At 38.1% G+C, this 16,009-nt stretch overlaps 1 protein-coding gene across 3 annotated transcripts; it reads right to left on the reverse strand.

Annotated features, from left to right (window-relative positions):
• Positions 1 to 356: 356 nt before the first annotated feature.
• Positions 357 to 10,167, reverse strand: LOC122641075 (ERBB-3 BINDING PROTEIN 1-like). Of its 3 annotated transcripts, none has more exons than XM_043834412.1 (5): positions 10,111 to 10,167; positions 9,866 to 10,009; positions 9,564 to 9,648; positions 608 to 757; positions 357 to 511 (listed from the first exon to the last, which is right to left on the reverse strand). In XM_043834412.1, the coding sequence occupies exons 2-5, from the start codon at positions 9,957 to 9,959 to the stop codon at positions 439 to 441; spliced, it is 402 nt and encodes a 133-aa protein (XP_043690347.1). In that variant the 5' UTR covers positions 9,960 to 10,009; positions 10,111 to 10,167; the 3' UTR covers positions 357 to 438. The 3 variants fall into 3 exon arrangements, with proteins under 3 accessions (XP_043690347.1, XP_043690332.1, XP_043690338.1); XM_043834397.1 differs by lacking the exons at positions 9,564 to 9,648; positions 9,866 to 10,009; positions 10,111 to 10,167 and adding exons at positions 898 to 982; positions 1,214 to 1,336; positions 1,455 to 1,514 and having other exon boundaries at positions 368 to 511; XM_043834403.1 differs by lacking the exons at positions 9,564 to 9,648; positions 10,111 to 10,167 and adding an exon at positions 898 to 982 and having other exon boundaries at positions 368 to 511.
• Positions 10,168 to 16,009: the final 5,842 nt, after the last annotated feature.

Raw genomic sequence — 16,009 nt, forward strand, 5'->3', positions numbered from 1 at the left:
CCTAAGTGTGGTTTCATTTATATATTAATAATAATGCATGTAATACTGCCCTTACATAATACAAGATTTACACCTATTGCCGCTGGTGGTCCTATGTGACACTTGCTTGATCTAATACATCTAATACTCTAACAGTGTTCGCTACTTAGCCATTATAATCTTACAACAATGTTAGAATCCCATAAAATCCTTAATGAGGAAGCTCTAGTGGGTTTCCTAGCATATCTATAATGTGCAAATGGAACACTCTTATCATTAAGAAACATCTAACTCAATAAAGAACCTAGGGCAAAGATTCAATGGAAATTAAACAAACAAATAAACTAAACAAGCCCTCCAAACATAAATAAGTTATTACATTTTTTCCTGGTCTCACAAGCCGTAAAGCAACTTCCGCAGCAGTACTGGCAGCTGCAATGACATCCACTGCCCACCCAGTCACTGGCCCTTCTTGAAGGACAGAGTGTGAGCAACTATAGCAATGAAGCCATCTATGTGACATCCCATATCACTGCAATAAACCAAAAATACACGCATCATCTACTTTCCATTCTTAATAAATTAGACATCGGAAACATACAATGGAATGCAGAAAAAGAAAACTTCCATCTTCAACATATCTCCTTCTTGCAGGACCGTCTCATCACTGGCGAGAGGGGAGAAATGACAAACAGTGTTGTTAATGGAGATGCATGTCGGGAAGGCAATGCCCCTCTCGATCTTCTTTTTCACGTTCTTGTACATGTTTCCAGATTGCCTGTATGGGCACCATCAACCAATCAGTACCATTGAAACTCTTCAGTATAACCACAAACAACATTTTGCAATAGAACTATAAAAACAACAAACTTGTACAAAAATAGGGAACGAAAAAAGGGGATAGATTAGAAATCGTACTCTCTGATAAAGGCATCGCCTTTCTCACATATATCTATGACCTTAGCCTTTGGTTTGCATTCCGACACTACTAACTGCAACGCCTCTGCAAGTTTTGCATTTCTAAAATTTGTCAAGCACTAAATCCAATAAACTATTCTCAAATTAAAAGGAAAATCGAAAATCACTGATTAGAGCTAAAAATTTCACAACATGATACACCAATTATCTAGTAGTAGTTACTTTTCAATCTAATGATCTATCATTCATAAACCCCAAAACAAGAAGTTTAAAAAGAAGATAAAAGAGAGAGAGAGAGAGAGAGAGAGATGCTAACTGTTGACGCTCTCAGCAACACTCTTATATTTGGTAACAACTTCAGGAGAAGTGAGATCTGGCTCCTTCTCCTCCTTCGTTTCTTCATCAGACATCTTCACTAAGCTCTAAATCTCTCCTCTGACTGCGTCAAATAAATCAAAATGAATCAAAATCTATAGAGATCGACTAGATCTGTAATGGAACAGCGAAGAGCTTAGGTACTCCAACAAATGGAAATCAGCAGAACCACAAGATCAAACCTATAGAGATTATGGTCACACTTCGAAGTAGGGTTTAGGCGATTGATACGTAAGATATTGTAAGAGAAAAGGGTTTAGTGAGAGGCGACGGAGAAGCTTTCTCCAGCTCTGGTTGTGGTTTGCTTCCAATTCAAGGGCAACATGTTGTGATTTATATAGCAGCGTTAACGCCAAGTTACGACTAGTAATCTTCTACACCGGAACGAAACCACCACTGGCACCACATGCCATATATAGTAATGGGCCTGGGGAAGGTCCAGACCGTATGAAATCTTGGGTTGTAAACGTCATTAGGGCAGTTTTTTGTTTTGTTTGTTTTTTTTTGTGTTTCCGGTCAAGAGAAAATCCGTTGAAGGATAGAATGTGTAGAACTTAATCGCTTCATATTCACAAAAATCATGAAGTCATAGAGTGGAATTTAGTCAAACTATCACACACATAACAAAATAGACAGATGATACAAGAATCTAATACCTTCACTTCTAAGCCTTAACTTGAGATAGTTAGGGTTTTTTCTTTCCTCTTCATTCCACCACCATGCGAGTTACCCTTCCGCCTTGTACGTGTTTCCTATCTCCGCCTCTATGCATGTTTCTGCTCTTAGCCTATTAACCATGACCATTGGCCTTACTAGTGACGAAGATGCCAGCGCCGACGCTGACAGTGGCAATATGGCCAGGGGACGGTGGTCATCACCAGTCTTAGCCATTTTCCTTCAGATCTGCTTTCATCATCCTCAGCTTCGGTGGCAAACTCTTGAGTCTGCTTTTCAATGGGACTGTCCACAGTGTATTCCGACTGTGGTTGATCTTCCAGCCCTGATCATTGGAGCTTCTTTGGAATCCTTGAAGTAGCAGGCGAAGGCCATCAAATGGCAAGAGCTCATGCCCACTGTTGATGTCGTCAGCCATCTTCTTACCCCTTCCCCTTCCCTCCCATGATGCTCCCTATTTTATGGGTTGTTGGGGGTTTTTTGCCAATATCGGCAATCAATCTCTTTGGTCTCAGTCTTTAGTTTCTATTTGATCATGTACGCGGGGTTATCAGGGGGTTTTTCTATTCTGTTTATGTGTGTTTTTGCAAGTGATGTTGATTCGGGTGCCGATGGCACCGTGGTTAACGGTGACTCAGAGGATCCACCGGCCGTTCAATCTTCACCAACCACCCTCTGTCGCCAGACGACGCTCCACTCACCAAGTAGGCTGTGGTAGCAACTTTGGTGGTCTTCTTGCCATCAATCGAAGTTCCACTTGCTGATCCATCAGACCTTTACTTATCCGGGGTGTTTGTTTGAAAGTAGGTTGTGGCTGTATGTAGCACGTATGGGCAGTGTGGGTTGTTTTCTTTCGGCACGTATGAGGATCCTTTTCTTGGCATGTTACTGCATGCACTTAAACTTAGCTGTATTTATAGCTTGATCTCTAGGGAAGTGTTTGTGAACCAACCCCTAGTCAGGAATCAGGATGACCCAGTCAATGGCATGTGAGACCGGGTCAATTTCCACTGCTTGGTTTTGGATACCATATATCCATACCTTGTGTTTATCATGCTCTCTATCAGTATGATGTCTTTTGTTCTTCTTTGTTTGGCATTGGACGCGCATGAATGAATAGCCTTTTTTTCTACCAAAAAAAAAAAAAACACAATAGATAGGGTTTTCCTAACCAGGGTATCTGAAACACTATTTATAGCCTGTGGAATACATTGAAAAGAAATAGAACCAAAAGAAGACGATTGTCTAATAGTATTTGAAATTACAACAAAAGTTTGCTTGGGTGGAATTTGGTCAGTTAGGATTTAGGAGTAAATAGTGTTAAACATCCAGTTCGGCTTAAACCGTTTAATTAAACGGCTTCAATTTTGAAACCATAACTCAACCATTTATTAAATGGCTTCACGGTTTCGATTTTAGTAAACGGTTTCTGTTTGATTTTGACACATTTATGTACATCTAAGAGTGTTAAATGGTTTTTTCGGTTTAAATTGTTTAATTAAACGGCCTCAATTTTGAAACCAAAACTGAACCATTTATTAAACGGTTTCACGATTTTGGTTTGATTTTGACACCCTGCCTTAGGACCATGGTTTGAGGAATCGGTATCAAATCGGCCGTATCAGACAATTCGTATTAGTATCAGTGGACACCAATACCAATCCCTTATCGGTAGATTGGTACAGACAGGAATAAAAATGTAATGAATTCTCATTTTTTTAAGAAAATAGGGGTAAACTTGTCTGATCCAGAACGATACCGATTACTAAAACCTAGGTTAGGCCTTAAGATTATAGATTACTACTAAAAATACTCTTGTATCGGTCAGCTAGTCTTTTTTTTTTTTTTTAATGGAATGCTAGTCTTGTTGTAACTTGTAACATGCTTGACTTATATATTTTTTGGATCTGATTAGGTTTTAAAATTCAATGGCAAGCCCAGCCCAACTTGATTGGGCTTTTGATGCTGGACTGGCACGGTCTTAGGCCCAGCTAGCTAATCCGAGGGTTGGGCTGCCTTCCCTGCTAATCCCACTTCTATATAACGTGCGTTGCTTAAGAGAAAACTTTCCTATTTTAATTTGTTTCTTATCCTTCAATAGGAAAAAGTAATATTTGATGACCAATCAATTAATGAATTAAATGGAATTTAATGATCTTTGAGGCATAAATGTAAAATAACGTCTACAAGATTTTCACATTTTAATTGGAAAAACTTTTTGAGCCATTGGGGCAAGAATCAGAATGTGATAGCGTGTCTTTGTGTCTACTCTATCTCTTTCCTTCTCACATGAAAATAATGAAATGACTAGACTGCCTTAATATATAGGAAAAATGTTTTCGATGGAGGGGGCACAGCTCATGCTCAAACACAGTGAGGAACGAAATAACTGCCCCACCTCCCGAGATGCCAACATGAACTTTCATTGGCTGTCGCACACACGTGACCCATGCTCTTCCCCATATATATGATACTATTTTATCATACTTCATTTGTGTGTATTTCCTATTTCAAATTGTAAAACAAAAAAACTAAAAACTTGTATGACCTTTTTTATTTTTGAAAAAGCTCTATGACCATCATCCTGGTTGCAAAAGCATCTTCAAGGATATCTTTATAGTAAAATATAATTAAATTACTATAATACCTCCTTCAAGATAAGTCTTTTCCACTATGTGATTTACTTTCTTCTTTTTTTTGTTGAACACTATGTGATTTACTAGTATTATATTATGGAGTGATTTGTAATATTGGGCTAAACATCTACAATGAAATATCTGAGTTAAAAATGTAGTAGTGCTCTTATAGAAGTTGTGGTTGTTGGATTCACAAAACTTTAGGTGGAATCAGATTGCAAGGAGGTGGTCAGCTATATCCTTGATCAAAACTAAATTCCACCCTCTGAATTTTCTACCATTATTTTAGATATTTAGAGACTATCCTCTTCTTTGATTTCATATCTTTTCATTGTATTCCATGGGCTAAGAACAGTATTTTAGATGTCCTGGCTATGAAGGCTGATGCAAAATTATTTCCAAACTGGGCTTCTTTTATTAGAAATAACTCTAGGGTTGAGATATATATATGTTGGGCCTTTGATCCCAAGAGTTTTCTATGTAATAGGCCACTTTAATGAGCCTAAACTAGGGGTATAGAGGTTGCATACTAGATTAGCCCAATACTTAGTTTATTTTTATGTTTTTTAATTGAACCGGTTCAAATCGGTTGCATCCAATTAGTTCAATTTAAGTGATCATGTGATTTGGTTAAGTGGTCATGTGACAACTTAAGTGGTCATGTGATGTAAGTTGGGTTGGATTAGGACTTTATAAGTCCAGCCATATTTTGAATCTATTTCCTTTAGTATTCTAGTTTTCTAGTCAATTTAAGTTACTTAATAGGTTAAGAATAGGGTTAGGCCATTCCTTTTTTGTGTCTAAGTCTATTTTTGAGTCTTCTATATAAGTTTATAAGGGAGGCTAGCATTGAATATGAATTTGATTAATAAAAATTAGCTTTATGCTTGCTGCCATTGCTGCTGCTCTTTGTGAGTGTACATCCTTGTGGATCTCAAGGTGGATAGGGTGGGTGGACTCCTGCGACTCCTTGCATCTGTCCAGTACTGGGAGGTTCTTCTTCTTCTTCAAGCTCTTGTTGCTGCCTTTGAAGGAGATCAAACCAGTAAGTAATTTTAGTTTCGTGCATATATCCTTCCCCTCCATCCATCAAACCCTAACCTCCATTAAACCTACAACTCCTACCTTAACTAGGACTCCCTCATAACTTCAGATCTATCAATCAGTTTCAAACCAAACTTCCAGCATACAACCCCCACACTTCTCCCTACACTCGATCCTAAACCCTGCTCATAACTCCCACTCTATCTCCTCCATTCCTCCGCTCCATTAAAACCCAAAACCTACAACTCAATTCTGTCTAGAATTGCAAAATTTTAAAACCATTCCAAATCCTATTATTTATATGCCATAAAAGCACCCTAGACTTGCATATTACAGCCATATAAAACCCTGCCCCAAATTCCTATCCTAAACCCTAAAATTAACCTAAAACCTAGTGCTGCCCATTCGAACCAGCAACCCTTTTTTGCTATTGATCCTGTTATCTGGCACCTAGTAGGTCTCCGATCTATCTAGGACTACATAAAGGCTCTGACTATTATATCCACGACAAATTGGTAAAATTCCACTCCGTGGCTTCATAATCTTTGAGAATCTGAAGCTTTAGGTCGTACACTTACTATCCTTTAATGAATCCTCCTTTTAACCCCCCCCCCCCCAAAAAAATGGTATTTCAGATGAACCAAAATTTTGTGAATTAGTAGACCCTCAATCCCCAACTCGCATTTAATCAAAGTTGCCCGCGTGACAAAATGAAGCATTGAATGATCCAATATTGCTGAAAGGGTGCACAACGTTATTTTCCAACCAAGTGGGTACATAATAATAGGATAATATATGATTGAATTCAAGTTTGAAATACACATCTACAATATAATTTATGGGTTGAAGACGTTGTATAGCATGTATATTTCAAGTGGGACCAAAATTTTGTGGATAAGTAGACCCCAATCCCTAACTCGTCTGTTAGGTTTAAACCAAATTAAATTTGACCAAGTAACAAAATAAAACATTGAAAGATCTAGGATTGCTAGAGGGTATACACCATAATTTGCTAACCGAGTGGGTTCATGCAATACAAAGAAATTATATGATTGAATTGAAGTTGGAATCTGACAACACATCTACAATGGTTGGGGGTTGGGTGAGCAACAGACGGAGGCAACATGGGATGGGGTAGAGGTGATCATGCGGGGAAGAGGATAATAAGTTATCTACGCTGATAGAAGACCATGTAGATCTTTTTTTATTTGCTTAATCGATTTTCCTTTCTTTGCATAAAAAAAAATACATAGGCTTTCTAAAAGAGAAAATTTTCATTCACCACGCGGTGAAGGTTTACCAACCCATCCTAGGGTTCACAAACCCCTATAGGGTTTTAATGTAAATTTCAAAATACCCTCCTGATACCTTCTCACGCCCATTCTTCAGCCTGTGGCAATTGGATTCATGTTCATTGTGGCTGAAAGAAAACTCAGTCCATATTTAAATCACTGACATTCTTTTTTTTTAATGAAAATAAGAAGTTAATATTAAAACATAATAGAAATATTGTCTGACATACAAGTAGCTGATACGTGAAATGTTCTAGCGTGCTGTACTAGATTGTGAGCTGGTTGGATGAAGTGTGTAGGTTGTATAATTAAGGTTATAGACTCAAACAAATTAAAAGAAGTTAATATCAAACAGTAAGTGAAAAGTTCCCACGGCCAAGGATTGTCTTCTTAGGAAGCCAGTTCCTTAGCTTCTCTGAGTCCGTCCTAATCACTATTTCCCTGCACTCCAATAAAAGTGCTCCTTCAATCCCTTCTTGGAGTCCTCTGGGCTCCGTTTCCTGTGTTGTCCCTGCAAATCCAAATTTCATTGAAGATGCAACTAATTCATGATTAGGTAATGAATAGCTGAAATCCGTTTCCGTATCAGTGTCCGTATCCATTTAGCACTATCTGAATCTGTCGGAAAACTAAACAGATGTGGATAAGGATAGGCTATAGCTATATGAAAAGCTATATTTACATGTAAACGGATAAAATATTCGATCCGTATCCATGTCCATAACTGTTTAGCACTATCCGAATCCGTCCGAAAGCTAATCGGATGCGGATGTGGTTATAGCACTATCCGAGCCGAATCCGATCCGTTTACATCCTTATTCATGATGGAATATAAGGACTAATCCCCACCCCCTAGTTTAAATGTAGAGTTGAAACTGCCATCAAATATTAGAAGACTGGATTCCGTAGTTTCCATAACCAAGTAAAATGCTAGAGAGGATGGTATATGTTGTTGTGAAGAAGCTCCTTCAATTGAAATGTCCTCCTCGTGTAGGAGATGGTTATCATGAACTCATCTTTGTATTTGTTGCAGGAGAATAAATGGATCGAGCTTAATGCCTTGAAACACTGTCCTATTTTTGTTTTGCCAAATAAAATAAAAGGTGATTCCAGCTATGCAGAGCACTCTATCCCCATCTCGTTTTGCTATGGATGGATCTAATATCAAGTTTGAGAAAGCATTCAAAATGTTGGTTCCTTGTAGGAATTCTGTTCTTATACCCGGAGGTCCTCCAGCCCAAATCCTTTTAGAAAGGGGGCACAAAGAAGGATGTGCCACAGAATCTCAGGTGCATCATGACAGATGGGGCAAAAAGCAAGAGAGGGATCAATCCAGTTTTTTTAAGCTTATCCCCTGTTGATCGCCCTTCACTTGAGACTTTCCAAAGGAAAAGTTTGAATTTTGGATGAACCTTTAGCTTTCACACCGACTCCAGATTTTATTGTATAGTCTATTTCTATTGGGATTTGAAGCTAGGAAGGCTGCTGCACTCTTGGTAGAGGGGATTCCTGTTTTTATTTATTAAGGTGAATAGTTGATCATGAGGATGTTGTGATAGAGGAATGGGGAGTATGGTTTGACTAATTGACAGGGGAAGGAGTGAATCACTAACATTCTTAAGGCCTAACCAACCTTCAGATTTTGGAGCACAAATGGCCATCCAACTGACATTATGATTTTTTTTATGGCAAGAAAAACTAATATTACTGAGAGAAAGGGCTTACAGAGTTATGGGTAGGCCATATATTCATATAATTGCAACATTTGAAAATTATACTAGTGAAGTTATTCGTAGCATCAGCTTGGTCAAAGCAATATTTGATGAAGTTTCAGGGGAACCGAGTTGAGGGGGTAGGAAGAAAAAAGTCAAAGAGCTCCATGCTTGAACAGATGATTTCTTTAATTTCTAGGTTTCGTTACTTCGCGAGTCTCCAGCCTTGGACGATCCCAAAAAGCTCTACTTCCTTTGCATCTGATGTAGACAATCTACCTGCATCTATTATTACACTCTGGCCAACTATCAAGATTGAAACAGTCCAACTGGTTATTTTAAGGTCTGGGTCATATATGCCTGCACAAGTTAAGCCAGGAAATTGTATATCCATATTAGTAATCATTGGAGGAATATTTTGGGTGTGTGTGCTAGGTTATGAAGATGGATTAGAAGATAAAGTGAGGAGAGGGTGAATATCCATATCTTTAATCCATCTGAAAACCTCATTGAGAACCACCATCGGGTCGGCTTTGGAAGTCCCTATAATAACCTTGTTTCTAACATTCCAAACAAAATAACTAGTAATCATTAAAACAAAGAAAATCCAGGTCAAGGATTGTTTATCAAAAACTTGAGAAGAAGAGATTGAAACACAGAGATGTGTGAGAGAAGGCCAGAGAGGTGCTCGGTTCTTAATCCGATGGGGCCAAATGCCCAGATACGCTTAGTCCAATCACATGATAAGAAAAGGTGACAGATTGATTCATCTTTAGATCCGCATAATGCACATGTAGGGTCGACCATCAACCAATCAGTACCATTGAACCTCTTCAGTATAACCACAAATAACATTTTGTAATAGAACTACAAAAACAACAAACTTGTAAAGAAACAGGGAACGAAAAAAGGGGATAGATTAGAAATTGTACTCTCTGATCAAGGCATCGCCTTTCTCACATATATCTACGACCTTAGCCTTTGGTTTGCATTCCGACACTACAAACTGCAACGCCTCTGCATGTTTTGCATTTCTAAAATTTGTCAAGCACTAATTCCAATAAACTATTCTCAAATTAAAAGGAAAAACTAAAATAACTGATTAGAGCTAAAAATTTCACAACATGATACACCAATTATCTAGTAGTAGTTACTTCTCAATCTAATGATCTATCATTCATAAACCCCAAAACAAGAAGTTTAAAAAGAAGATAAAAGAGAGAGAGATGCTAATTGTTGACGATCTCAGCGGCAGTCTTATATTTGGTAACAACTTCAGGAGAAGTGAGATCTAGCTCCTGCTCCTCCTTCGTTTCTTCGTTAGACATCTTCACTAAGCTCTAAATCTCTCCTTTGACTACGTCAAATAATTCAAAATGAATCAAAATCTATATAGGTCGACTAGATCTATAATGGAACAGGGAAGAGCTTAGGTACTCCAACAAATGGAAATCAATAGAACCACAAGATCTAACCTATAGAGATTATGGTCACACTTCGAAGCTAGGGTTTAGGCAATTGATACGTAAGATATGGTAAGAGAAAAGGGGTTTAGTGAGAGGCGAAAGAAAAGCTTTCTCCAGCTCCGGCTGTGGTTTGCTTCCAATACTAGGGCAACATGTTGTGATTTATACAGCAGCATTAACCAAGTTACGACTAGCAATCTTCTACACCGAAATGAAACCATCACTGGCACCACATGTCATATATAGTAATGAGCCTGGGTAAGGTCCAGACCCGTATGAAGTCTTGGGTTGTAAACGTCATTAGGGCAGCTTTTTTTTTTTTTTTTTTTTTTTTTGTTTTTCCGGTCAAGAGAAGATTCGTTGAAGGATGGAATATGTAGAACCTAATTGCTTCATATTCACAAAAATCATGAAGTCATAGAGTCGAATTTAGCCAAACTATCACACACATAACAAAATAGACAGACGATACAAGAATCTAATACCTTCACTTCTAAGCCTTAACTTGAGATAGTTAGGGTTTTTTCTTTCCTCTTCATTCCGCCACCATGCGAGTTACCCTTCCGTCTTGTACGTGTTTCCTATCACCGCCTCTATGCGTGTTTCTACTCTTAGCCTATTAACCATGACCATTGGCCTTGCCAGAGACAAAGATGTCAACGTTGACGTCGACACCGACAGTGGCAATATGGCCAGGGGACGGTGGTCATCACCTGTTTTAGCCATTTTCCTTCAAATTTGCTTTCATCATCCTCAGCTTCGGTGGCAAACTCTTGACTCTGCTTTTCAATGGGACTGTCCACAGTGTATTCCGACTGTGGTTGATCTTCCAGCTCCGATCATTGGAGCTTCTTTGGAATCCCTGAAGTAGCAGGCGAAGGCCATCAAATGGCAAGAGCTCATGGCCACTGCTAATGTCGCCAGCCATCTTCTTACCCCTTCCCCTTCCCTCCCATGATGCTCCCTATTTTATGGGTTGTTGGGGGTTTTTTGCCAATATCGGCAATCAATCTCTTTGGTCTCAGTCTTTAGTTTCTATTTGATCATGTACACGGGGCTATTAGGGGGTTTTTCTTTTCTGTTTATGTGTGTTTTTGCAGGTGATGTCGATTCGGGTGCCGATTGCACCATGGTTAACAGTGACTCAGAGGATCCACCGGCCTTTCAATCTTCACCAACCACCCTCTGTCGCCAGACGACGCTCCACTCGCCGAGTAGGCTGTGGCAGCAACTTTGGTGGTCTTCTTGCCATCAATCGAAGTTCCACTTGCCGATCTATCAGACCTTTACTTATCCGGCGTGTCTGTTTGAAAGTAGGTTGTGACTGTATGTCGACACGTATGGGCAGTGTGGGTTGTTTTCTTTTGGCACGTATGAGGATCCTTTTCTTGGCATGTTACTGCATGCGCTTAAACTTAGCTGTATTTATAGCTTGATCTCTAGGGAAGTGTTTGTGAACCAACCCCTAGTCAGGAATCAGGATGACCCAGTCAATGGCATGTGAGACCGGGTCAATTTCCACTCCTTGGTTTTGGATATCACATATCCATACCTTGTGTTTATCATGCTCTCTATCAGTGTTATGTCTTTTGTTCTTCTTTGTTTGGCATTGGACGCGCATGAATGAATAGCCCTTTTTTCTACCAAAAAAAAACACAATAGACCGGGTTTTCCTAACCAGGGTATCTAAAATACTATTCATAGCCTATGGAATACATTGAAAAGAAATAGAACCAAAAGAAGAGGATTGTCTAATAATATTTGAAATTACAACAAAAGTTTGCTTGGGTGGAATTTGGTCAGTTAGGATTTAGGAGTAAATAGTGTTAAACATCCAGTTCGGTTTAAACCGTTTAATTAAACGGCCTCAATTTTGAAACCATAACTCAACCATTTATTAAATGGTTTCACGGTTTCGGTTTCAGTAAATGGTTTCTGTTTGATTTTGACACATTTATGTACATCTAAGAGTGTTAAATGGTTTATTCGGTTAAACAGTTCGGTTCGATTTAAACCATTTAATTAAACAGCCTCAATTTTGAAACCATAACTGAACCATTTATTAAATGGTTTCACGATTTTGGTTTGATTTTGACACCCTGCGTTAGGACCATGGTTTGAGGAATCGGTATCAAATCGGCCGTATCAGACAATTCGTATTGGTATCAGTGGACACCAATACCAATCCCTTATCGGTAGATCAGTACAGACAGGAATAAAAATGTAATGAATTCCCATTTTTTTAAGAAAATAGGGGTAAACTTGTCTGATCCAGAACGATACCGGTTACTAAAACCTAGGTTAGGCCTTAAGATTACTCTTTTATCGGTCAGCTAGTCTTTTTTTTTTTTTTTTTTTTAAAAGGAATGCTAGTCTTGTTGTAACTTGTAACATGCTTGACTTATATATATATATTTTGGATCTTATTAGGTTTTAATATTCAATGGCAATCCCAGCCCAACTTGAATAGGCTTTTGATGCTGGACCGACACGGTCTTAGGCCCAGCTAGCTAATCAGAGGGTTGGGCTGCCTTCCCTACTGATCCCACTTCTATATAACGTGCGTTGCTTAAGAGAAAACTTTCCTATTTCAATTTGTTTCTTATCCTTTAATAGGAAAACGTAATATTTGATGAACAATCAATTAATGAATTAAATGGAATTTAATGAGCTTTGAGGGATAAATGTAAAATAATGTCTACAAGATTTTCACATTTTAATTGGGAAAACTTTTTGAGCCATTGGGGCAGGAATCAGAATGTGATAGCGTGCCTTTGTGTCTACTCTATCTCTTTCCTTCTCCACATGAAAATAATGAAATGACTAGACTACCTTAATATATAGGGAAAATGTTTTCTATGGAGGGGGCACAGCTCATGCCCAAACACAGTGAGTATCAAAATGACTGCCCCACCTCCCGAGATACCAACATGCACTTTCATTGGCTGTCGTACACACGTGACCCATGCTCTTCCCCATATATATGATACTATTTTATCACACTTCATTGGTGTGTATTTCTTATTTCAAATTGTCAAAAACAAAACACTAAAAACTTGTATGACCTTTTTTATTTTTGAAAAAGCTCTATGACCATCATCTTGATTGCAAAAGCATCTTCAAGGATATCTTTATAGTAAAATATAATTTAGTTACTATAATACCCCCTTCAAGATAAGTCTTTTCCACTATGTCATTTACTCTTTTTTTTTTTGTTGAACACTATGTGATTTACTAGTATTATGTTAGGGAGTGATTTGTAATATTGGGCTAAACATCTACAATGAAATCTCTGAGCTAAAAATGTAGTTGTGCTCTTATAGAAGTTGTGGTTGTTGGATTCACTAAACTTTAGGTGGAATTAGATTGCAAGGAGGTGATTAGCTATATCCTTGATCAAAACTAAATTCCATCCTATGAATTTTCTACCATTATTTTAGATATTTAGAGACTATCCTCTTCTTTGATTTCATATCTTTTCATTGTATTCCATGGGCTATGAACAGTATTTTAGATGTCCTGGCTACGAAGGCTGATGCAAAATTATCACCAAACTGGGCTTCTTTTATTAGAAATAACTCTAGGGTTGGGATATATATATGTTGGGCCTTTGATCCCAAGAGTTTTCTATATAATAGGCCACTTTAATGAGCCTAAACTAGGGGTATATAGGTTGCATACGAGATAAGCCCAATACTTAGTTTATTTTTTTATTTTTTAATTGAACCGGTTCAAATTGGTTGTATCCAATTGGTTCAATTTAAGTGATCATGTGACTTGGTTAAGTGGTCATGTGACAACTTAAGTGGTCATGTGATGTAAGTTGGGTTGGATTAGGACTCTATAAGTTCAGCTATGTTTTGAATTTATTTCCTTTAGTATTCTAGTTTTCTAGTAAGTTTAAGTTACTTAATAGGTTAAGGATAGAGTTAGGCAATTCCTTTTTGGTGTCTAAATCTATTTTTGAGTTTTCTATATAAGTTTGTAAGGGAGCCTAGCATTGAATACGAATTTGATTAATAAAAATTAGCTTTATGCTTGCTGTCATTGCTGCTGCTCTTATTGAGTATATATCCTTGTGGATCTCAAGGTGGATAGGGTGGATGGACTCCTGCGACTCCTTGCGTATGTCCAGTACCGAGAGGTTCTTCTTCTTCTTCAAGCTGCTGCTACTGCCTTTGAAGGAGATCAAACCAGTAAGTAATTTTAGTTTCCTGCATATATCCTTCCCCTCCATCCATCAAACCCTAACCTCCATTAAACCCGCAACTCCTACCTTAACTAGGACTCCCTCATAACTTCAGATCTATCCATCAATTTCAAACCAAACTTCCAGCATACAACCCCCACACTTCTCCCTACACTCGATCCTAAACCAAGCTCATAACTCGCACTCAATCTCCTCCATTCCTCTGCTCCATTAAAACCCAAAACCTGCAACTTAATTCTGTCCAGAATTGCAGAATTTTGAAACCTTTCCAAATCCTATTATTTATATGCCATAAAAGCACCCTAGACTTGCATATTAAAGCCATATAAAACCCTGCCCCAAATTCCCATCCTAAACCCTAGAATTAACCTAGAACCTAATGCTGTCCATTCGAACCAGCAACCCCTTTTTGCTATTGATCCTGTTATCTGGCTCCTAGTAGGTCTCCTATCTATCTAGGACTACAAAAAGGTTCTGACTTTTATGTGTACAACAAATTGGCCAAATTCCACTCCGTGGCTTCATAATCTTTGTGAATCTGAAGCTTTAGGTTGTACACATACTATCCTTCAATGAATCCTCCTTTTAACCCCCCCCCCCCCAAAAAAAAAAAAGGTATTTCAAATGAACCGAAATTTTGTAAATTATTAGACCCTCAATCCCCAACTCGCATTTAATCAAAGTTGCCCGCGTGACAAAATGAAGCATTGAATGATCCAATATCGCTGAAAGGGTGCACAACGTTATTTTTCAACCAAGTGGGTACATACAATAATAGGATATTATATGATTGAATTCAAGTTTGAAATACACATCTACAATGTAATTTATGGGTTGAAGACGTCGTATCGCATGTATATTTCAAGTGGGACCGAAATTTTGTAGATAAATAGACCCCAATCCCTAACTCGTATGTTAGGTTTAAGCCAAATTAAATTTGACCAAGTGACAATATAAAACATTGAAAGATCTAGGATTGCTAGAGGGTGTACACCATGATTTGCCAACCGAGTGGGTTCATGCAATACAAAGAAATTATATGATTGAATTGAAGTTGAAATCTGACAACACATCTACAATGGTTGGGGGTTGGGTGAGGAACAGATGAACGCAACATGGGATGGGGTAGAGGTGATCATGCGGGGAAGAGGATAATAAGTTATCTACGTTGATAGAAGACCATGTAGATCTTTTTTTATTTGCTTAATCGTTTTTTTTTTTCTTTCTTTGCATAAAAAAATATATAGGCTTTCTAAAAGAAAAAATTTTCATTCACCACGCGATGAAGGTTTACCAACCCATCCTAGGATTCACAAACCCCTATAGGGTTTTAATGTAAATTTCAAAATACCCTCCTGATACCTTCTCACGCCCATTCTTCAGCCCGTGGCAAATGGATTCATGTTCATCGTGGCTGAAGGAAAACTCAGTCCATATTTAAATCACTGACATTCTTTTTTTTTAATGAAAATAAGAAGTTAATATTAAAACTTAATAGAAATATTGTCCAACATACTAGTAGCTGATACGTGAAATGTTCTAGCGTGCTGTACTAGATTGTGAGTTGGTTGGATGAAGTGTCTAGGTTGTTTAATTAAGGTTATAGACTCAAACAAATTAAAAGAAGTTAATATCAAACAGTAAGTGAAAAATTCCCACGGCCAAGGATTGTCTTCTACATTAGGAAGCCAGTTCCTCAGCT

Source organism: Telopea speciosissima, chromosome 1 (assembly GCF_018873765.1).
Source record: "Telopea speciosissima isolate NSW1024214 ecotype Mountain lineage chromosome 1, Tspe_v1, whole genome shotgun sequence".
NCBI lineage: Eukaryota > Viridiplantae > Streptophyta > Magnoliopsida > Proteales > Proteaceae > Telopea > Telopea speciosissima.